This window comes from Vipera berus, assembly GCF_964194415.1.
Source record: "Vipera berus genome assembly, chromosome: 5".
Taxonomy (NCBI): domain Eukaryota; kingdom Metazoa; phylum Chordata; class Lepidosauria; order Squamata; family Viperidae; genus Vipera; species Vipera berus.
The window spans coordinates 94112163-94130958 of NC_138207.1; the positions used below are offsets into that span (position 1 = coordinate 94112163).

Genomic DNA, 18796 nt, shown 5'->3' on the forward strand with positions numbered 1-18796 from the left:
CAAAAGATAAATGCAGACTGTTGTGATAGCAAATGTCGTGATCACTTCTTCAACATCAGATAATCAGAATTAGGGGTGACAGTTTTAGAACAAAAGACATTTGATCTTTCATTTCCCCCAAAACTGACGATCTCAGAATTTAGAGAAGGAAAAAAGGTATTTTAGAAAAGAATTAGCATTTTACAAAAAAAAGTGTTGCAATTCTCGTATGTTTAATGGAAACAGTGGGAATCTACATCCATTTGAATCTATTAGTAAAGATACTTGGGGGTTTGGCAGTTGTTTGTTTATATTCCCATCCACTCTGTTCCACATTACCTCTACATCAGACACCTTCATGCGTGTCCCCTCTTTGCCCACGAAGATATCATCAATGTCCACAAGGATGTAGCGGTCAAGGGTCAGACAGAGACGCTTGGCAGTCAGGTAAGCAATAGCATCGACAAAGATGAGCTTGTGCAGCCAGAAATTGAGATTATTACCAAAAAGGACCCTCTGGATGCCATCGTGGAGACCAAGATCCTGCACCACTGTGGCATGCAAGGCTCTGTGCGTAGTCAGGTGAGGGATCGATTCAGACGATTTGGTGCTGGCCATCAACACAGGTTCATAGGTTGTGTGATTTGACTGGAACACTGTCCAATCGTCCCCAGGCAGAGGGCCTTGCTCCACTTCGTTGGCCTGGGTAACATACAAAAGAGGGGCACTGGGATTGATGTGATAATCTCGCAATCCCAAATTGGAATGTAGGAAGAGAGGAAAGCCTTTGAGCTGAGCACTAAGCAAGCTGTTCTCATTTGCCTTGAAGAAACCTATGATTCCTACTCCATACTCCACACAGTATTTGTCCAAAAGATCCCTGTTCCAGGTATCCAGGTTCACATATTTAAGGATATTCTCATAGATAATAAGAGCGTAGCGACCATGGTCCTTATCCATTAGAGTGGGCATGTCTCCCTTTCCGGGAGCAATCTCTGTCCTGTATTTAAACCGGCTTGATTCTAAGATGGCCACAATCTCTTGACCCAATTGGGAATAAATGCTTTCCACAAAAACTAGTACCACGGGGTCTGTATGTGAGTTGTCAACTGATTTTGTAAGCCTCCAGCTTGCCTGGGGCTGGATGAGGATCCGGTGTTGACTACTGCAATCGCTGAAGGGAAGAGGAGGCGGTTCCTTGATTTTGGGACTGTTAGTGACATAGTAAGCCAGGAAGCACATGGAGACCAGGCTGAAGGCCATCAGCAGCAGAATCAGTCTGTGGAGCTCCAACTGTCGCACATGCCTCACCACTCTCCATAGCTGAATCATGATGAGGTGGGTGGCTTAGCCTTGCCTCAAGTTTGGCACCTATCAAGCTGCCTCGGTGTCTCCAGCGCCACCACCGGAAGAGGCAGTGGCAGCTCACAGAAAAGAAATGTAGGCTGCAGAGGGGAAACAGGACTAAGTGAGCAGCTGCAAGACTAGATCCCCAGTGATCTGCCATTTATCTCAGGTGACCATGGCCTTCAATTCCCATCGCTCCCTTCAGCACTTCCTCCCTTTTGTTTCCTTGCTGGCTGACAAATGTCCTAGGAAGCAAGGAGGCTGCATGCACTTGTAAGGGAAGTATAGGCTCTCCAGAAAATGAAGCGGTGCCACCAACTGATGAGCTTGCCAATCACATGGTTGTTATTCTGAATTTGCCACCTGCAATTAAAAAAAACAACAGATAAATTGAGGAGTTCTAGAAAGATCAATAGTGCTATAGTGAAATGCCTATGGTGACCTATTAAAATTACACAGTTTCTGAAATTATTGATAGCGATAAGTGGGATTTAGCAAAAATGCTCAGCATTCCAACCTGCCACTCCTAATTTCAGAAAATTCTATTTCATTTCCCCCCTACCAATGATTTCTAACCCTGACAGCGTAAGTATCTTATTCCCTCTGAGTGTGTTCAATTCTTCCTGGAGTTTTCTGCATTTTATTTTCCTTTTCAAGGTTTCTTCCTCTGTTTGTGTGTGTGTGTGTGTGTGTGTGTGTGTGTGTGTGTGTTTCTATTCCTGCAGCCATCACATTACTTCCCCCTTGTTTTTCAATAATCCTCTTTGGTTTCCTTGATGTCATAATTCAGCCCAGAGTTGGCTACTAGCATATGTGATGTGAATTGGGAAATTGTCCCTGTGACATACAAGTAAGGTGTATTCAGAGCAATTCAATTCCTAGCTTCTGGCATAAAAATACTTTTTAGAAGGTCCCTTAACGGGGAAACATGTATACAGCTAGTCTTAAGCTTATGACCATAATGGAGCTTGCCCATTATGGGCGTAAGTTGTAACCGTTGTAACATGGGTCATCATAGGACTGAGCCACTTTTAAAACCCCTTTCTGCAGTGGTTGTTAAATGAATGTGGTAACTGCAAAGTGAGTGCTACAGTGGTTAAGCAAACTATACTGCTCAAAAAAATAAAGGGAACACAAGATAAGACATCCTACTATTAAATACAGTACATTGTGTTGTTTAAGTGTTCCCTTTATTTTTTTGAGCAGTATAGTTGTTCGCTACAGGTGTCTTTGACAAAAATCAGAAGTAAGCGACAGTTTTTGGCAAAAATGTTGTAAATCACAGTCATCTGACTTCAGGTACTGCAAACATCCATAAATGCCGGCCAGTTGCTAAGTGCCCACAATGCGGTCATGGGACCAGGGCCACCTATTGGAACTGGAACATTAGTATGTTTGGTTGGTGAAGCACGCCATAACTTTGAACAGTTGAAGGACTTGAAGCATTGAGGATTAACAGTTCCTTATTTCAGAGAATTACCAGATTTTCCACACAGATACAGTGTTATTTTGTCATCAGAGATACTCTACATTCATGCTATCAAGATTAAAATTCTTTTTCTAAAATAGTTACCACTGTAAACTCCAACAAAAGAAAATGAGGAGAAAAACTCTTTGGTTTTATTTGATAACAGAATGGGCACGAATGTATTTATTTTTAGAATGACATAATCACACAAATGATACAATAAGATCACAAAAAGATTTTACTCTTATTTTTTCCTTAGGTTTTAAATTCAGAAATCATATAATTAATTCACCTAGGCTTAGGTGAATAAGTTAAATCTTATTAGTATAAAATCTTTTAATTATAAATACACAAACTATTTAATAAGTACAAGTTGTTGGACAATACTAGAAAGAAAAGAAAATGCAGCAGTAGAAATAGTAAAAGAAAATAAGGCGATATTTTTCAAAGTATTCAAAAACAGCAGCTCCCTACTTTATGCCTCAGTTCCTAAAGGTGCCAAAGTACACAAAATTAAGAAAATCTGATCAGAAAAAGTTGTCCTGTGCTCTCAAAGTAGAGAGCCAAATCAAATCTATGAAGCAGAGACCAATCCTGATTTAAGAGAAATACCCTATTTTACTTATTTAGCTATCTCCATTCTATTTTTATTTATTTTATTTATTTTAATCCCATTTATATCCCGCCCTTCTCCGAAGACTCAGGGCGGCTTACAATCTAAAGCACAAATCAATGTGCTTAGCAATAGCCTTCATTCTATGTATATGCCTGCTTATTATTAGGGCTTTCGCCCCCCCCAAGCGGCATTATTTCAAAGTCAGCTTAATTGCCTCCAACAATCTGGGTCCTCATTTTACCTACCTCGGAAGGATGGAAGGCTGAGTCAACCTTGAGCCTGGTGGGATGCGAACCTGCACTAATTGCAGGCAGCTGGTGTTACTTAAGGAGGCATTAGCCCACTGCTCCAGCAAGGCTCTTTTAATTCTAACATGGCTAAGTGTAACACAATAATTTTTAACAGACTTCTAAAAACAAATGCTGGCTCTTCGGCTTTGAAACGGAGAGTCAGAAACGACTAGCACGCATGTGCGGGGGAACCTTTACCTTTACCTAAAGAATTAAAAGGAAAATTTGCTTTGACAGTGTCAAGTTGTGTGGGGGAAATGCTACTTTTCATTCCTTCAAGATACTACAACTGTCTTAAATATGTATTTATAGACCGAATATGGTTTTATGGAGTAGTAAATTCTGTAGTCTTATTGGTAAAAACGATTTTAGTCTTCATTAGAAGAAAACAGAACTAATCCCATCACCATTTAATGTTGCTTGCTATAAAATCTGCCTAGCTAAGAAACTTTCTATAGCAAATAAATGAAGCCAGGAATCCCATAACTGCTCACATTTCACAAAATTAAAATCTAGTAAACAGTCTTTTATTTTATTTATACAGGTAGTCCTCAACGTATGGCAACTGAGCCTGGAATTTTAGTCATTAAGAGAGATGTCCATGTGACTGTATCACTCAAGAACCACAATGTCAATTCTCCCCACTGTGGTCATTAAAGTGACTCTTAATGTTTAAGAGGGTGGGGGAGGCCTTGGGAGGCCTGGCACCCACCAGCATTCACAAATCTGCCCTGGGTCAGGAGGCCTTGGCTGACTAGGCCCACTACTGTGGGCACCTTCTCCCTGACCTACCACTCCCAAGAGGCCCAGGCCTCCTTGGTGCACCACTCCTGGGACATTTTCTCAAGGCTGGCCAGAAAAAGGAACTTTTGTTGGACAGAAAGCTTCTTCAAAGCTAGAGAGGCTCTTTGCAGCCTTGAGAAATGTTGCTTCTCTATCCTTGAGGAAGATGGCCTTCCCTAGCTTTCTAGCTGTGCCTCGCATTGCCTGGGCATGCCCGTCAGGAGCTGCAGGTAAAGGGAAATGAACGCAGGTGGGGTGGGGTAGGGAGAAGACCTAGGCTTCTCAGGAGTGGTGGAGCAGGGAAAAGACTCACATGCTAGTGGACCTAGTCAGTTGAGGCCTTCTGGCCCATTGTGGAGTGAGAAGCAATGCTCCACTGGTCGTAAGGGCGGCCATGCTGTCAAGTGCCCAAATATTGATCATGTAACTGCTGGGGTGCTACAACAGTTGGAACTTCAAGCAGGGATCATAAATCCCTTCATTCAGCACCATGGCAATTTTGAAGAAATGGTCATAAGTCGAGAAGTATCTGTAGTAATATTTATAGATAATTTCATTTAAAATATTTTATGTTGCTTTTCTACTTTACAGCATTCAGAGTGGAATCACGAAAACAAAATAAATTGGAGATGAAGTAAATCTGTACAAGGAAGATCAAAGAAAACAGATGAAACAAGCTGCCTAATAATCTTCATCACCTCAGAGTTTCCTTCAGTTTTTTGAGTTACAAAGATTTTTTCTACAAATCAAAATACATCAGAATTCTAGGGCCAGTTCCATGCTCATCAGACACACATCTGCTGTTCAATAGCAAGCAGGATGTGCAAAGCTGTAGGACTAGTTTGGCCAAATCAAGAACCAACACCAAGTTGTGCCCAAGGATAACTCTTCACAGAAGTGTTTTGTTCCAAGAATGCAAGCACAAGCATGCACATACACATACACATACACACACACACACACACACACACACACACACACACCTTCATCAGACTGCCAGGCCTTTGAGCAGCCGACTCATCAAGGCCTTACCAGCTGGCCCAGTGATTTTACAGAAGTGTTGGGATGGCATCAACAATCTAAAGTCGAGTGAAATGAGACAATGAAGTATGATGCCTAGCAGCAACCTCTGTATTCAGATGACTAGACTTCCTGAAGGGCACTAAGCAATCCTAAGAATCCTAAGTACAGGCCATCAGGTGACCTCCCTACTTAGCTATTTGAAAGCCGGGACTGGCTAATTTTATATGAACTACAGTATTCTGAGCTCCTTCAGGATTGGGAAAGTTCAGCAAAACAGTAAGGATTCAGCAGAATTCTCTCCCCAGCCAATGAGCTGATGCATACAAACATTTGTAAAGGTTTTTTTGAAAGTTTTAGATAAAATGAATTTTGGGGATAAATTTTTGCAACCAATTAGGGCATTATATCAAAAACAAACTGCCCGAATAATAGTTAACAATAGTTTGACTGAAGTATGTAATATCGAGAAGGGCACAAGACAAGGGTGTCCGTTATCACCTTTATTATTTGTTTTAACATTGGAGTTATTATTGGTAAAAATACGGAATTCGGAAAGAATTAAGGGTATACAAATTAGAGATCAGGATTATAGACTGAGAGCGTTCGCAGATGATCTGGTTGTTACGGTGACCCAGCCAGAAAACTCTGTTGTGGACCTGATGGAGATAATAATGCAATATGGGAAGGTTTCTGGATTTAAAGTTAATGCACAAAAAACTAAAATTCTGGCCAAAAATATGACAGTATCGCAAAAGGCCCTTTTAGAAGGATTAACTGGATTTGAGATTGTTAAAAGGGTCAAATATTTGGGGGTGATTTTGTCACCCTCTAATACAAAGTTATACAAAAATAACTATGAAAAGCTATGGGGGAAAATTCAAAAAGAAATGGAGAGCTGGGAAAAATTGCAATTGTCCTTGTTGGGAAGAATTGCAGCAGTGAAAATGAATGTCTTGCCTAAATTTTTATTTTTATTTCAAATGATACCGGTTCTTAAAAAAGATTCTAATTTGGAAGAATGGCAACGGGGTATCAATAAATTTGTTTGGGCAGGGAAAAGGCCACGAGTTAAACTTAAGATTATGCAGGATACTCGTGAAAGAGGTGGTCTTAAAATGCCTAATCTTAAATTATATTATGAAGCTGCTGCGTTATCAGGAATAAGTGACTGGATTAATTTGACACAAGAGAGATTATTAAATCTTGAGGGCCATGACTTGTTATTTGGCTAGCATGCATATTTGTTGTTTGATAAGAAGCTAGATAATGTGTTTAAAGTGCATATTTTGAGACAGGCATTGTTGAGAGTTTGGAAAAAGTATAGACATAAGTTAGATTACAAGATACCGTTGTGGGCAATTCCAAAACACGCAATAGAAAACATAAATGTTGGTTTCAAACATGATGTGACTACGTATAAGGAGATTTTAAGCTTGGAAAGAAATGTCTGGTGTTTAAAGCCATACAACCTCTTGCGAGATGAGAAGATTGTTCAAACTTGGTTTCAATATACTCAGTTACGGGCCAGGTGGAAAGAAGATCAGAAAATTGGTTTTGCAATGACTGATGAAAATTTGATAAAGCAAATTAGAAATCAGGGTCCAGCACATATCAAACGGATATATCTTGCATTGATAGAAATTGATTCAGAAACAGAACTTGTTAAGGATTGTATGATAAAATGGGCCCAGAATATCCAAGAAGTTATTACAATGGACACGTGGGAAAAGATCTGGGTGAGGAACGTTAAATTTACACAAGCTCAAAACCTAAGAGAGAACTTTTATAAAATGTTTTATAGATGGCATTTAGATCCTAAAAAGCTTGCAAGTATGTATCCGAACTATCAGCCAAAATGTTGGAGGTGTGGTGGTGAAGATGCAACATATTTTCACATATGGTGGACCTGCAAAAAGGTTAAGGCTTTTTGGATAAAAATTTGGTGGAATATGCAGAAGATCTTCAAGCAAAGGATAAAGTTTTGCCCGCAATTGTTTTTGTTGGGCATAATTACAGATGCTACTGTTGTGGACACTAAGTTGATGTTGAACTTAATTACAGCAGCAAGACTTTTAATAGGTCAATATTGGAAGAAGGAGGATCTGCCGACTATAGAAGAATGGACTCTAAAGGTTTCTGACCTGGCGGAAATGGCAAAGATCTCGGCTTACTTGAAAGATCATTCGCAAGAACGTTATATTATGGAGTGGAAAAAATGGATTGATTATATCCAGAACAAATATGGGACTAAAAAGTTTCATTTAGCATTTGAATAAGTCTTCCTTTCTTTTTTCTTTTCTTTTTTTTATATATAAGTAATATTAATATTGTTTGTAGTTATCCTATATGAGCTAGAGAGTGATAGATTTAAGAGATTATTGTTGTTAATTATGAAAAATTATGGGGGAAAATTCAAAAAGAATTGGAGAGTTGGAAAAAATTGCAATTGTCTTTGTTGGGACGGATTGCAGCAGTAAAAATGAATGTCCTGCCTAAATTTTTATTTTTATTTCAAATGATACCGATTCTTAAGAAAGATTCTAATCTGGAGGAATGGCAGCGAGGTATCAATAAATTTGTGTGGGCAGGGAAAAAACCACGAGTTAAACTTAAGATTATGCAGGATACTCGTGAGAGAGGTGGCCTTAAATTGCCTAATTTTAAATTATATTATGAAGCTGCTGCATTAGTAGGAATAAGTGACTGGATTAATTTGACGCAAGGGAGGTTATTAAATCTTGAGGGCCACGATTTGTTGTTTGGCTGGCATGCATATTTGTTGTATGATAAGAAGGTAGACAACGTGTTTAGGGTGCATATTTTAAGACAGGCATTGCTGAGAGTTTGGAAGAAGTACAGACATAAGTTAAGTTGCAAGATACCATTGTGGGCAATTCCAAAACACGCAATAGAAAATATACATGCTGGCTTCAAACATGATTTGACTACGTACAAGGAGATTCTCAGTTTGGAAAGAAATGTTTGGTGTTTGAAATCATATAGCCTCTTGCGAGAAGAGAAGGTTGTTCAAAATTGGTTTCAATATACTCAGTTACGGGCCAGGTGGAAAGAAGACCAGAAAAATGGATTTACAATGACTGATGAAAATTTGATAAAGCAAATTAGGAATCAGGGACCAGCACATATCAAACGGATATATCTTGCATTGATAGAGATTGACTCAGAAACAGAGCTTGTTAAGGATTGTATGATAAAATGGGCCCAAAATATCCAGGAAGTTATCACAATGGACACGTGGGAAAAGATTTGGGTGAGGAACGTAAAATTTACACAAGCTCAAAATTTAAGAGAGAATTTTTACAAAATGTTTTATAGATGGCATTTAGATCCTAAAAAGCTTGCAAGTATGTATCCGAATTATCAGCCTAAATGTTGGAGGTGCGGTGATGAAGAGGCAACATATTTTCACATATGGTGGACTTGTAAAAAGGTTAAGGCTTTTTGGATAAAAGTCTGGTGGAACATGCAGAAGATTTTTAAACAGAGGTTAAAGTTTTGTCCGCAATTTTTTTTGTTGGGAATAATTACAGATGCCACAGTTGTGGACACCAAGTTGATGTTGAATTTAATTACGGCGGCAAGACTTTTGATAGGCCAATACTGGAAGAAAGAGGAACTGCCGACTATAGAGGAGTGGACTTTAAAGGTTTCCGACCTGGCAGAGATGGCGAAGATTTCGGCCTATTTGAAAGATCATTCGCAAGAACGCTATATTATGGAATGGAGAAAATGGATTGATTTTATCCAGAATAAGTATAGGGTTAAGAAGTTTTATGTAGCATTTGAATAAGTCTTCTTTCGTTTTTTTTCTCTTTCTTTTATTATCTTAGTTTCTTTTTATACATATTCAATATTATTATTATTTGTTTTATCTTATATAAGCTAGAGAGTGATGGATTTTAGAGTTTATAATTGTTAGTATATGATTGTTTATGATTGCTTTTTATATATATACCTTGTATTTAGCTCTGGGAAGTCGGGGGGGGGGGGGGGGAGGGGGGGAGGTAGGGAGGGGGGAGGAGGGAGGGGGAAGGGGGGATTCTTAAAGGAAAACTGTATTTTAAAACTCTTCAATAAAAAAAAAAGAGATTATTGTTGTTAGCATATGGAGGTTTATGATTGTTCTTTGTTTTTTATACCTTGTACTTAGCTCTGGGAAGTGGGGGGGGAGGGGGGAATGGTGGGGAGGGGTAGGGAGGGATTGGTAGGGGTGGGGGGTGGGGGGAGGGGGGATTGTTAAAGATAAAATGTACTTTAAAACTTTTCAATAAAAAAAAAGTCTTTCCATTTTTGCACATAGAAGATGGCAAAATGTGGGCTGAATTTTGCTACTATTAGCTGGATACAGAGCTGGCTGAATCTAATGAGCATCTAGTGTTAACAGTAGTGTCATGTTAAGTCAGAAGGAAGGATTCAGTGACATTCTGCTGTTCAACATAATTATAAATGACTTAGATGAGGTATTAGAAAATACGATTAATCTTAAATGACAGTAACAAAATTTAGGAATATCTTAACAAATATATTAAAATCCTCCTGAGTTTTGTTAAAAATATATTTGTTAAGATATTTGGGAAAGCTCAGAAAATGGCTAGAATGTAACCAACTTGCTTTTTTCCTTTCTGAGGGACATAGTTCAAAGTATTTACCCACCATCATATTTTGTAAGAATGCTTCTGAGGTACATACACATTGGACGATTGTTTGAAATAGGGATTATTTCTGAGACCGGCACTTAGTTTTTCAGTGTGGTCTGGCAGCTTCTCATTTTTTTAAGCACACCATTTTATTTCACAGTACATTATTAACCATAATGAATACAGTCATAGTAGAGCCTTAGCATGCCAGCCAGCCTTGTGTAGGGAGAATCCCGCCCATCCCTTTTAATATAAGAAACCCCCATATTAGCAAAGAAATGCCCTCCCCCCCCTCCCCGGGAAGAAAAGCCTTCCCTGAAGTAAAACCACTGAAGGGGCCGGTCCCTGTGAATGGATATTTAGTTTCACAAACTGTTCCATTCATAAACGAAACGCCTTCAGCTACAGCCTCCACAGAAGACTGGAATGGATCAGATTAAAAAAGCAGAGAGACAAAAGACACCTAAAATGTACATTCCCCACACAGCTCCAAGGACAGGGCATGATCTCTCAGCACAATAGGAGTCAGGCAACAACGATTAGAATATTAAAAGGACACACTCAAGTACAGAATAAAGTACATTTAACAATGAACCTGAGTATCTAAATCACAAAATCCTAGAACTGCATGAAAACCCATCTACTCACTAGACTGTTTTGTCAGCTAACCCACTTCATGTCACTTCACTTCTGATTCTTAAATAAATGGAGACTTCCTTTCTTGCAGCCTACTTCCAATTCATTTCTCCAGTATCTTTCTCCTAGCTTGGAACCAAATCAGATTTTACTTCCAATAGTTTGGCATGTCAGATGGGACCCCAAGCTAACCTGACCAATGGACGTGGTCCGGGTAAGCCCTCACCTTGTGTAGCAAACCGTGCAAACCATGCCAATCTTCCTTAGCAGTCTCTACCAAGGGGAAAAATACTAAGGTATCGATCCTGGGCCCATTCTTTACTTATATTTCCTTTTTTGCTCTTGAGATATTTCAGCCAAATATCCTTGGCCTTTCACTGTTCTATGCTTATCCTTGAATACCAGGACCTGATCCAATAGCTAGTGAGATGATTTTTCTCCCTGTTAACCAGGTTTTTTTGGGGGGGAAAGGAATAGGCAATTATATACATAGTATGCAATATGAGCTTAGAGCTCATCCTAAAAATCATATACGCATTTAGATGATGCAGTTTTATTTTTCTAGGGTGAGACGGATTTGAATAGAAATCTAGATTAGAACAGACGTTTGGAAAGTTATTTTAATGCAAGACTCAAAAGTAATCCCTTCATGAGAGAACCTATTTCACTTGTCCTCTTTGCACAAATTAACCCCAAAGTCATTTTCCTTTTAAAACTCTAACTGACATCTGATAAATGCACGTAAGCTGTTAGCGCCTGCAGAATATATGTAATGTACAAAGTCAACTGTAACCATTGCAACCAATTCTACGTGGGACAAAACATCACGTTAATTAAAAAACAAGATCCATGAACACTGGCTGGCAGTCAAACACCACGATCTCTACCCATGCCGACACCAAGCAGCACCAATTCGATTAGAGCAACACAAAAAATATCAGCCACACTACCATCCGTCACACTCCAGAAGCAATTCCATCAACAGACACATTGACCTACAACCAGCCTAAGAACCCCTCAGAATCCAAATCAGGCTAGGTAATCCAATCAGAGACGGCACTGACCCTCAACCAACCCATACAAGCCCCCCTCCCACCAGCAGTTCGGTTCCCAAGGACCTTGACCTGATGTAACCTCCCCATCACAAGACTCAGCACAAGACTCCCACCTGACCCATCACAGACCCTCACTTGACACACCCACTGGAGCCCTTATAAACAGAAGAAAACTGACATCCCCTAAACTCTGCTGAAGATGTTACCTAGCCTGGTAACGAAACGTTCAGAAACCAACCCACAAACTTGGAGAACAAATCTTCACCCTCAGCCCACCAAATTATCAAGTACATTTTATTCATAGTTGGCCATTTAGATGCTATGAATTTCTTAAATCAGTGACAATTTACTCTTCAGAAGCTGGGTTTGCTTATCACCAGGTGCAGAGAGGGTTAATTTTGTGAAGATTTTACTGGGGGAAAAACATAAAATAAGAATGTAGTTTAATGTTTTGTAGAACCTGGTGGCTCAAACATGGCTGAAATTCCACAACAATTATACTGTATATGACAGGGGTCTTGGCCCTTTTATGACTTGTGGACTTTAACTCCCAGAATTCCTCAGCCAGGCATGCCTGGCTGAGGAATTCTGGGAGTTGGTCCACAAGTCATAAAAGGTTTGAAGACCCCTGGTATATGTTGTTTGAATTGCTATTTTGATAAGTTCCTTATGTGATAAATTTCACCAATAAACCTTAAGTTATAGAATCATAGGGTTGGAAAGGAGTTAGGAGGTCTTATAGTCCAACCCACTGCCCAAGGCAAGAGTTGTCCAGTCTTATCTTGAAAACCTCCAGTGATTGAGCATTCACAACTCTCAGAAGCAAGCCATTCCATTGATTAAACGTTCTTACTGTCAGGAAATTCCTCCTTATTTCCAGGTTGGGTCTCCCTCTGACCAGCTTCCACCCATTGCTTCTTCTCCTGCCCTTAGGTACTATGGAGAATAAATTGATCTCCTCTTCCCTGTGATAGTCCTTTAAGTATTGGAAGACTGTTATCATGTCTCCCCTAAGCCTTCTCAAAAAGGTAAGCATACCTAGTTACCTTAGCCACTCATAGTATGATTGTTGCTCTTCTCTGAACTCTTACTAGGGCCTCAGCCTCTTTTTTGAATCATGGTGACCAGAACTGGATGAAATACTGCATTCAGAACTGAATGCAGCATTCCACGTGTGGTCTCACTAGTGCAGTATAAACAGGTACTGTTACTTCCCATGACCTTTGGCCTAGAACTCTATTGGTTTTCTTGGCAGCTGCAGTATACTGCTGGCTCATACTTAAGTGGTGACCTACCAGGACACCTAAATCCCTCTCACAGTTACTACTGTCAGGTACCTCCTATTTTATAACTATGTATTTGATTTTTCCTGCCTAAGTGCAGGACCTTATTTTCCTCACCACCAAATTGAATCTTGTTGGATAGGGCCTAATGCTTAAGTCTGTCAAGATCCTTCTGAATCTTGAGTCTACCTTCCAAATGTTGGCAATTCCCCCCAGCCTGGTATTGTCTGCAAATTTGATGAGTTCCCTTTTTATCCCCTTGTCTAGATCTGGAGCAGGCAACCTTGGCTCTTTTATGATTCGTGGACTTCAACTCCCAGAATTCCTGAGTCAGCATAGCTGGTCATAAACGAGCCAAGGTTGCCTACCCCTGATCTAGATCATTTATGAAGATGTTGAAAAGCATCAGGCCCAAGAGAGAATCTTGAGGCATCCCACTGCATGCTTTTTTCATATGTATGTAGCTCCATTGTAAGAACATGTTGAGTGCAATTCGTCAGCCAATTGAGATTCCAGTCAGTGTTGGTACTGTCTAGTCCACATTGTTCTGTCTTACCAAGAAGTAGGCTGAGATCTACTTTGTCAAATGCCTTACTGAAGAGCAAGAATACTATATCCACAGCATTTCCCCGATCCACTAATTTAGTTATTTCATCACTGAAGGCAATAAGCTTTGTCTGCATGATCTGATTTTAACAAACCCACGCTGATCTCCAGTAATCACCTTGGTTCATTTCTACATCTCACAAATCCTATGCTTCTGTCTTCAGAATGTTTTTTAATAAGAGACATAAATTATTTCTTGAAAGAGGTGACAATTTGCTAAGCTAACCTCATAGCTAGAAAGATAAGCCATTAAAGTATTAATGAAGCAATATTATGCTGCCACCAAAATGAAGCTAACTGCTTGGTGACTCTCTAAGCACAACCTCTGCAACTTTGGTCCCAACCATCTTTGCTCTTCCTCAGGCGATATAGGTGCATCCTTTGTTTATCCAGGGTCAGAGGCTTGGAAAAAAAGGAAAATTTTAGGCCTAAGATCTTCAGACTACACTAACAGATAATCTCTACAGATACACCAGAATCCTTCATCCTGAAAAGGTGCTGTTATATCCACCTTTAATGAACCACTCTCCTGGTATTTTCTCTACTGTATTTGTCTTGCTCTTTGGATTTCTAATTATGCCATCATATTCTGTCAAGCAGGTACTCTCTTGAGCAGACATGAAAACACAAGGCCCGGGGGCCGGATCCAGCCCGCGAAGTGGTTTCATGTGGCCCGCGAAGCCATCCTGGAAACAGTGAGGGAACGGCCCCCACTGCCTTGGCCCTGGCCCAGAGACCCTCCTTCTGCCAGAGACCCTCAGATCTGTCCCACTCCTGCCCAGGCCCCCATAGGCACCCTTGATGCGAACGATGTAGAGCTGGCCACGCTCACCCAGTAGGCCATACGCACTCTAGCCACGCCCACCCCGTAGGCCACACCCACCCTGGCCACACCCGCCCCGCCCCCTGAGGGCAACCACAATGCTGATGCGGCCCTCAATGAAATTGAGTTTGACACCCCTGCTCTTGAGTCTCTGGCTGAGACCTAGCTATGTTCACAGCTGTTTTCCTTCAGAGAAAGTAATCACAGATGTAACAGAAGAATATTATACCATTCAATCTGTAAGATTTGCACCAAAATAAAATTTCAACTTACATTTTTCAGTTACTTTGAATAAAGTTGTACAATTAGATATTATTACTTAAGCTCAACATTGCTTAATCAAGGTCAACAATACAAAACTGATGAGCTGGGTATGTCTGCAAGACAAGTTTCTAGAAGCCGCTTAGCGACAATTGGTAAGCTCAGTTTGCAGTACTAGATAGATGTATCTTTACCCAGGATATAAAAGACCCTCCTTTTATTTGGATAAGTGGCATATCGAGCTCTATTAGCTTGCTGAACATATTTTTATCTTGGAAACAGTCAACATCTGCTGGGGTTTTTTTAAAACACCCATTTTTAAAAACACTCATCACTGTTAAATCTTCTCCTCAAGACTCTGCACCCCCTTTGCTTCTCAGGCTTCTAGTCAATCCCAAGGGAAGGCCTACTCAGAGGATACTCCACCAAAAGGCCTTCTTCAATAGTAGTGCTGCTGCCCTCCTAAGGGGGGGGAGCCCTTTCCTTGAGAAATTTGGGGAGAAAATTGAAGAAATCATCCATCCAATTTCTATGTGCAATTTCTATGTTTCTACAGTATGGCTATATCTGATGGAGAATTTTAAGAGAGTATATATGCCCAGCTCTGATATTTTATTTAAAAAATTAAATGTGGGAAACTAAAACTTGCTTGCTTGACTATTAATCAATCAATCAAGTAAATCAAATCAATTAATATAACCTCTGCACAAACATTTTTATGGCCACATTGAAAGTATCCTTTCCCAATCCATTACCTCCAGATATGTTGGGATTCACAAATAGCAACTCATAAGTCTGCTTGGCTATTTCAAAACAAAAATTCAAATTATGGTAATTATTTTTTAAAATTATACCATATTTTCCGGCATATAAGACGACCCCCGACTTTTGAAAAGATTTTCAAGATTTTTCGTCTTATACGCCGGAAAATACTTACATGCCAGTTGCCAAGTGTCCGACCATCTGATGCAGATGGTGCAAAGCCCTGCCGGTTCCCGCCCGATGCCAGATGGCTCCGTCGGTGCCGCCTCGAGAGGGAAGGGCGTGAGGTGCCTGCCACAGCTCCCCGAGGACTCCTTAGCAGCCGGGGAGCGTGCACGTGCGCAGGACTGCCCTGCCAGCTCCTGCCTGACGCCGGACGGCTCCGCCGGTGCCGCCTCGAGAGGGAAGGGTGTGACGCACCTGCCACGGCTCCCCGAGGACTCCTTAGCAACCGGGGAGCGCGTGCGTACGCAGGACTGCCCTGCCGGCTCCCGCCCGAAGCCAGCCTGCCCTGCTTCCTCCACAGTGAGAGGGGAGGGCGTGCCTTCCTGGGCTTGCTGACTTGCAGCCACGCCGGAGCCGAAAGGGGCTTTTCCTTCCACCCACCCTTTGGAATAAACACAAGAGCTGCGTTTACACGACGCGCTCTTCCAGGCCAGACTCTGTAAACGGCATGCCAGAAGCCGCAACCACCGCGGGAACTCCGAGTCCCCACCTTTCGGCAGCCTGCACAGCCGAGCGCAATCTGCTTATGCTCAGATGCTGCTTGGGCGAGGGGGAGGTGCGTAAGCCCAGAATTCCTGCTTGGATAGTACTGGAATTGCAAGAACGGGGGCGCTCGATTGATTTATGTACTATTTTCCGGCGTATAAGACGACTGGGCGTATAAGACGACCCCCCAACTTTTGAGAAGATTTTCATGGGTTAAAAAGTCGTCTTATACGCCGGAAAATACGGTAATTCTGAGGAAAGCTTTGCTGGTCTAGTTCTGGGAAATGAGGTTTGGTGCATGCATTGTACCTATTCAGAATGTATAATATGGCCAAGAAATCTCTTCTATCTTTCTGTAGCTGATACATGCCATTCTAGGAAGCTCTGCCAGGGCAGTCCTTTTCAATAATGTTGAAAACAGAAGTCATTTAAAAATTTATGGAAAAATTAAAGCATCAATAAGAAAGAAACCAGCAAAATAGAAAGTCAACTGCCAAGGCATTACCAACTCAAAACTCAGTAAAAAGTTACTTAATCTGAAAGAAAAAATAGTTATACAAAAAATAGATATTTCAAAGATGCTTATTCATACATCAATTGATTTTGTTCAACAAATTTTTGAATGGATTGTATAATAATTTCTGCCTAATAAAAATATGACCCTAACATGGCATGTGAATTTGGATCATTTGCTCAGTTTCTCATCAGTACTGCATTTTCATTTTCATTTTCATGTTATTATTTTTTTAAAAATCCTTTGGTGGGAACCTTCATTTGCTGATCACTGACCTTCCAAAGCTCCCCTGCTCTGGACCACATTTCATTCATTTAGCCCAGGGGTAGGCAACCTTGGCTCTTTTATGACTCGTGGACCTCAACTCCCAGAATTCCTGAGCCAGCCATGCTGAGGAGAAAGGGAGAGGTTTCCAAGCTGAGTCATGCTGGCTCAGGAATTCTGGGAGTTGAAGTCCACAAGTCATAAAAGAGCCAAGATTGCCTATCCCTGATTTAGCCATACTACTCTGCTCTATAAATAAAGACAGCTAAATGTTCCATATCAGAGAAATGAGAATTTTCACCATCCCCTTCAACCAAGAGTGGCTGAATAAAAATGAGGAAACAAGTACTTAGTAGTTAGTAGTAGTTCAGGTATCAAATATTACTAACTAGGCAACCTATTACAGCTCATTCTTTCTCTTCCTTTTTTAAACGTTGCACTCTATGGTCACAGGAACATATCCAAAGATTGCATGAGAAAACAACAGTAAATAGAAAGCAAAACTGACTTGTTTGATTAGGGAACAGATAACAACTACATTTGTCAGTGACTGGAAAACTTCATGGACTTTTTGTTGGGGGAAAAAATGAACTTAAGACAATTACAAAAAGTACAATATGGAAAGAAGGGAGCCATGGTATAACTAAAGAGAATAAAATATAAATGCATTTATAACTGATGTAAGGAAGATTAGAAGACTTTTTTATATCTTTTCTTTCTTTTCTGTTTTATTTCTTATCACTTTCCTTTTTCTTCTTTAAAACTGTATTGTTTTTACTCTGAAAAAATGTTTTGAAGGAGCAAACGTAGCGCTATTTGGATTTTTAAAAACTACATGGCCCAATAAAAAGATCTGAAAAGATCTCAAATTTAGATATGTTGGTCATTTGGAAAAACAGTCATTTTTGTCTAAGTTTTAAAATAAGTAATCCTCACAATCCCATTGCTTCTTTTTTCTAGAAGAAACTTCCTTTCTCAAGAAGGATGGGACTAAGGTCAGGCAAAAATCAAAAGACCACTGGATTTCTGCTGCGTAAGCCCAGAATTCCTGCTTGGATAGTACTGGAATTGGAAGAATTAGAACAGTAAAAAGCAAATTGGTAAGTGTTAGTTTGATTAAGAGACTTGTACTACAGTAAACATAAAATACAGAAGCTAACATGTCCATCTTTTAATAAGGTTGTATATCCTGTAATTACGTAGATTTTAATGACCACCTGGCACATGTTTTTTATTTTTTTATTTTTTTATTTATTTATTTTATTTATTTATTTTTTATTTATGTTTCCTGTTATTGTATTTATTTAAAAAAACGAAGAGCCCTATTTGCAGCACCTTGAGCAGCAAAGCTGTATTAGGCAATGTTTACATCCCTGCAAACTTCTCAGTGTGTTGCAGTAGAAAAAGTAGGGATTACAACCTCAGAATCTACTGCAGCAAATCTGAACACACGGTGCTCTATCCTTTTATCTTTCTTTTGTTCCTTCCCCTTTTCGTATCTACATTTTCTCTAAACTGCCTAATAAAAAAGTATTTTTAAATAGGCACATACCACAGTCCCAACTACCGGTAGTTTAAGAATTCTACATAGGATTATCTGCTCAAAAAGGGCCAGCAAGTGAAGAAATAGTAACAAATCAGTTGCCCTTAAATTGTACATGATGCTTTTTGGCATCTTGAACAAAAGGGGTAAGAAACTGAAGCTGTAATCTAAAAT

At 40.1% G+C, this 18796-nt stretch overlaps 1 protein-coding gene across 1 annotated transcript in view; it reads right to left on the reverse strand.

Moving 5' to 3' along the window:
- Nucleotides 1-18796, reverse strand: part of NDST2 (N-deacetylase and N-sulfotransferase 2) — a 79807-nt gene that overhangs the window by 25092 nt on the left and 35919 nt on the right. The window contains exon 2 of the mRNA XM_081329002.1: nt 319-1689. Within this exon, the coding sequence (XP_081185128.1) occupies nt 319-1311 (993 nt within the window). The 5' untranslated portion in view covers nt 1312-1689. The remainder of the gene's footprint in view (nt 1-318; nt 1690-18796) is intronic.